This window comes from Ichthyophthirius multifiliis, assembly GCF_000220395.1.
Source record: "Ichthyophthirius multifiliis unplaced genomic scaffold scaff_1120509249386, whole genome shotgun sequence".
NCBI lineage: Eukaryota > Ciliophora > Oligohymenophorea > Hymenostomatida > Ichthyophthirius > Ichthyophthirius multifiliis.
The window spans coordinates 1-5,745 of NW_004087753.1; the positions used below are offsets into that span (position 1 = coordinate 1).

At 15.8% G+C, this 5,745-nt stretch overlaps 1 protein-coding gene across 1 annotated transcript, besides 8 other annotated features; it reads left to right on the forward strand. All coding sequences in view use genetic code 6, as the record gives it.

The window, feature by feature from the left end:
• The first annotated feature begins 757 nt into the window (after positions 1-757).
• Positions 758-842: a microsatellite.
• Positions 803-847: a microsatellite.
• Positions 809-847: a microsatellite.
• Positions 812-862: a microsatellite.
• Positions 819-862: a microsatellite.
• A 519-nt stretch (positions 863-1,381) lies between these two features.
• Positions 1,382-1,448: a microsatellite.
• A 317-nt stretch (positions 1,449-1,765) lies between these two features.
• Positions 1,766-1,826: a microsatellite.
• Positions 1,813-1,868: a microsatellite.
• A 2,328-nt stretch (positions 1,869-4,196) lies between these two features.
• IMG5_000010 (hypothetical protein) lies at positions 4,197-5,745 on the forward strand (the record flags this gene model as incomplete). The annotated part of the gene is made up of 1 exon (XM_004040173.1): positions 4,197-5,745. A coding segment is annotated over one exon (1,549 nt), but the record flags the coding sequence as incomplete, so codon positions are not given.

Genomic DNA, 5,745 nt, shown 5'->3' on the forward strand with positions numbered 1-5,745 from the left:
TGTAATCCTTATTACTGTTAATTCTGTTATATTTAATGATTTTAATTTATCGAAAATATGATTGCTAATTTATTATTATTGTTAACAATTAACTAATTAATTATTTTAATATAAAGTCTATATAAAATTAATTATAGCATATTGAAATATTTTATATATTTCTTTTTCTTTTCTATAGTGATTATTTGTTATTACTATATTTTTATTAGTATTTAAAAAAATTTTTATATTAAATATAATAATTGGTTGCCTTTTTATTTTGTAGTATTATTTTTTGATAATTTTATTTATTAAATTGCTTCTGCATTTATTAAATATAAATTAATTCTTTAAATGATTTCTTATACAATTAATAAATAATGTTTTTAGATAAAAAAAAATTATTTAGTATTTATAATTTAGAAAATTATATAATGAATATGTATAAAAAAAATACTAAAATTATTATATTTGAATAGTTTTTTTATTTTTTTTAAAAAATATTATTTATAAAATTATGATAAAAAATATTATAGCTTTAAATATAATTAATAAAAATTTTATTATATTAATAACTAATAAATATGTATTTTTTTATTTATAATTATTTAAAAATTTAATATAATATATATTTAAACGCAAAAGTTTAAATTTATTATTAGATATTTATTATATTTAATATAAATTAGCTTTTTAATTTGTTTTTTTTATTATAAAATATAAAAGATAAATAATATTAATTAATAGTAATTAATTGTATAAATTTTTTTGATTTTATTATTTTTAATATATATTTTTAATACATATATTTATTTTAATTTAAATTTTTTAATATATATTATAATATATTTTTTATATATATTATAATTTTTAATAATTATAAAACTATATATTAAAAAAACTAAAAATAATATTTATTAACTTTATTTATTTTATTAAAAATTATAACACAAAATATTATAGGATTTATTATTTCAAATTAATAATATTCAAACATTATTAATTTATATTTATAATAAGTATACATTTATAAAATAAAAATATTAATTTATATAATTATACATAAAATTTATAAATTATATGTTTTATATAAATAAATAAAATATATGAAAAATAATTTATTATATATATAAAAATTCATAATATTTAAAAAAAAATAATTTATATATTTATATATTAATAAAATTATATATATATATGTTTAATTAATAAAAGAAAATTTTATTTCTAATAATATTTTCTATTTAAATTAAAAAATTAAATATCTTTGATACATAATTAATATTTTTTGTTTTTTTTAATAAATATTTATAATTAATGTAATATAAATTAAATATATATAATTTTATTTAAAATAGATTATAAAAATATATAAATTTTTTTAAAAAAATTTTCAACATTAATTATATCTTTTTTTTTTTTTAAACATTAAGAAATATTTATTTATTTTTAAAAATTATTATATATTTTACAAAAAAATTGATTTATTCTGATGTAAATATTTTAAAAATGTCTAAACATATATTTTTTTAATTTATATCCGAAATACTATCGTAAATATACAGACAAAAACATAATGTAAATGATATTTTCATAATTTTTATATAATTTAATTTTTTTAATTAATTTTATATGATCATTGTATATTATTAATATTAGCTATTAATATATGATAAAATTAATAAATATTTATTCAAATATATATAAAAATATATAGTTATTATAAGAAATTTTAAAAAATAAAAATTACAAATAAATATATTTATATTAAATAATTTTTAATTTGTAAAAAATTAATAAAATAAATAAATAAATAAATAAATAAATAAATAAATATATAAATAAATTTTATTTTTTATATTAAATCTAAATTTATATATTTTTTTATAACTATTTATATCTTCTAATTATTATTTTTTATAAAAATAACAATATTAAATATATGACGCACTATATAATTTTTATTTAATTAAACTAAAAATTAATATTATAATAATATATTACTTTTTTATTTATTTATTTAAATTATAAAAAATAAAATAATATATATTTCTTATAAAATTTTAATAGCAATAAAATAAATCCAATAAATACGAATTTAAATGTTATAATATTATTATTTTTAAAAAAGAGATTAATATAATTTATTATATTTAAAATATTTTAAATTTATAAAATAAATAAAATAAATAATCAAATAATTACATTATTAAAAATATTGTTTTTTACCTTAATTAATTTTAAAATATTTTTTTATCATCAATTTTTTTTATTTTTTAAATATATTTTTTTATAAATAAATAATATATAATATATCTCTAAAAAAAGTAAATTTATCTAAATATTAATGATGAATATAATATTAAACATTAGTATAAAAGTTTTTATAATAGTATTTTATTTAATTATAATATCATATTCTTAAAAATAAGCACGCGTATAAAAATGTTTATATACTAATTTTAAATAACATAATATTCCTGAATGTGGATTTATCGTTTCTGGTAGTAATGGAGCAAATCATGTTACAATATGTGACATATATACACTTTTAGGAGGATATGATTTATGTGGAAAAGATTGTATTATATAAAATACATTTAGGTCTAATTTACCTGTCTATAAATATAGAATTGAATTTTAATATATTATGATTGATTAATGGGATGATAAGGTAGAGAATATTACAATAAATGGAGTTATAGCTAAAACTCTTTAAAAAGATACAACTGCATCGACTAGTTTATGTGGAGGAGCTGCAAATGAAAAAATATAAAAGGCGGATTTCTATTTTATTACAAGTGATTAAACAATTAATGTTACACTTTCTAATGACTTGGATTAAGGCCCTACTATTTAATCTTTTGGAATGAATGAATTAATAGTTACTGGTTTTTAATGTATGTCTTAGTGTGCTTAATGTACTGATCATACTTCATGTGATTTATGCAATCCTGGATTTTTTTATAATGATTCTTAATGCATTAATTCATGCCCAGGAAGAAAATTTGAAAATGCAGTATCTAGAACTTGTGATGATTGCAATAATAGATGTGCAAGTTGTTCTGATGCGATTAATTGTGATTCTTGCTTTGAGAATAGAGTTTCTTAATAATGTATTTGTCCTTAATATTCCTATGATCCTAATGGCTTCGATTAAGCCTGTATTATATGTTCTACTTTTTCAACTGGATGTGCTACATGCAGTGCAACGGAATGTCTTACATGCATAGCCCCTTAATATTTTTAATTAAACTAAAATAAATAATGTGATTCATGCTTAAATATAATGACTAAAATATATTTTAGTGATGATTTTTTGACTTTAATTATAGATTTTGATTATTATTATACTGATTTATAAATTCAACTTATCCTCTCTGATTCATAATTCTAAAATTATTCTTAATAATTATAATTTACTTATTAGCTTTGTATAGAAACTTTAGATTAAACTTCCATTACTTCTAAATTATAAGGAAACATTTTATGTTCTTTTAACAAACCTTAAAAAACACTTACAATTAAACTTGATGATGTAAGTACAATTAATAAGGATGATATAGTCAAAATAAAGCCTGGGGTATTCAAACTAACAAATAATGGCATCATTTGCGCTGGTTTTCTTTAATAAATAACTGGCAAAGTAACTTTAGACACAAATCTAGTTATATAATTAACTTAAATAACCCCTATTTCTATATGTTAATAAGCATAAATAATAATGTCAAGTATTTCTAATCATGGTAATAAAGAATTAAAATAAATTAATTGGTCACTCATTTCTTCTAATGCATATACGGCGGATGAAATAGCTTAAATAAATACGTAAATCTAATAATAAAATAACTAATTATTTTTATAATTATAGCCTTTATAATTGAAAAAACAAGGATAATACTAATTCTAAGTAGATGTAATTTCCTATTTTAACCAAAATAGGTACTGCCAATATAATAATCTAAACTTTATCAGATAGATCAATATATATAAGAGTAAAAACAAATCCAAACTAAATATAGAGAAGTAATTTAGTGAATATAAATGTTTATTTCAATCTTTTTTAATGTGAAGATGATGGCGAAACATCTTATCAATAAACAGATGCTTATCAAGTATAAATCAAATAGAATGACAATTTAACTGAATAATTAAACATTGATTCTACATAAATACTTTAAGAAACATAATTTTAATTTTAAATTTAGCCTTTTATTATGAAAGTAAACACAACATAAAATATATAAATTACTGTTTCTTTAAAGTCTGATCCTACTATTACTGAATAAATAGTATTCCCAATATAGGTTCTTTCTGATGTTCATTCGGTTTAAATTTTAGGAGGAAATAGATAATAATAATTTTCTTAAAGTTTTAATCTCGAAGGAAAAGTAGATGATCCTAATTTATCCCCTAATGAAAAAATTTCATTAAAAGAAACTAATTATGGAATAAATATAAAATGGTAATGTATAAATATGATTATTGGTGATGATTGTAGAGATTCATAAAATAATTTAATTATTTCTGATGTAACATAAAATCTATAAATTACCATATAATAAAAAACATTATAACCTTTTTAACAATATTAATTTATACTTTCAGGAACAAAAGATGGAATAACTGTTTTTGATTAAATTATAATATCTATAATTGATAATGATTTTCCTTCTGTTTAGTCTAATATTTCTATCAACAACTCTTAAAATAGAATTAATTTAAATTAAGAAATATTTATTTAATTTTATTCTGAAGAGGTTACTAATGTTGATAACTTAATAATTACAGGAGTTATTTTTTATCAGAATTAACAAAAGAATATAATAACATTAGGTTATAATTAATTTATATTTTAAGTTTGGGAATTATTCTTTGACTTTTTAGATTAAAAGTAAAATGAATTTGAATTAAAATTTTCAATTAGAAACATAAATTATATAGTACCTACATTAATATCTTATACTTTATATGCTAACATACCTCCTTAATAGTGTATTTTTGATTAAACTACAGATTATAAAGTTAGAAATCTTTAAGACAAAATAACTCTTTAAATAAATGAATGTAATGATGCTAATTAACCTCTATCTTATTCTTTCTATTTTTATAAAAATTAAGAATAATATGATAATGAAATATTGAATGCTTAATAACATATTAATAGAAATTTATTATCTGATTTCTCTCTAAAAAATAATATTGAAACTGTTCTTCCTTTTGGTGTTTCTTTAATTATGGGGGTAATATAAGATTCAAAAGGAGGAATAAGAAATATAACTTAATAAATTACAGTAAGCTAATATGATTAAGACAGTTCTTCATATTATAAATTTATTAATAGTTGGTTTGTATAAACTAAATAAAAATAATAAAATGAAAATAAAGTAATTTAATATAATATGATTATTTAAGATATTATTAATCATAAAAATATTCTTTAATTAGATTCAAATACTTAATTTATATAATTATATATTAATATTTTAAACGAGATTCAGTATTAGTAAACTTTTTTTATTAATTAAATGACTCTTTTAAATATTTTTTATAGACATAACTAACATTAAATCAAATATTTAATAAATTTCTCAATTAAATGGCATCTACATTAAGATTTAATAGAATTCAGCAATTTATTAAATTTATTTAATAAATAATAATCGATTAATAAATATTTATTAAGAAAGTAGTAATTTCTGACGCAACATAATATATTAATTATTTTTAATCGACTCAAGTTCTTATATTATAAGCACAATTAAT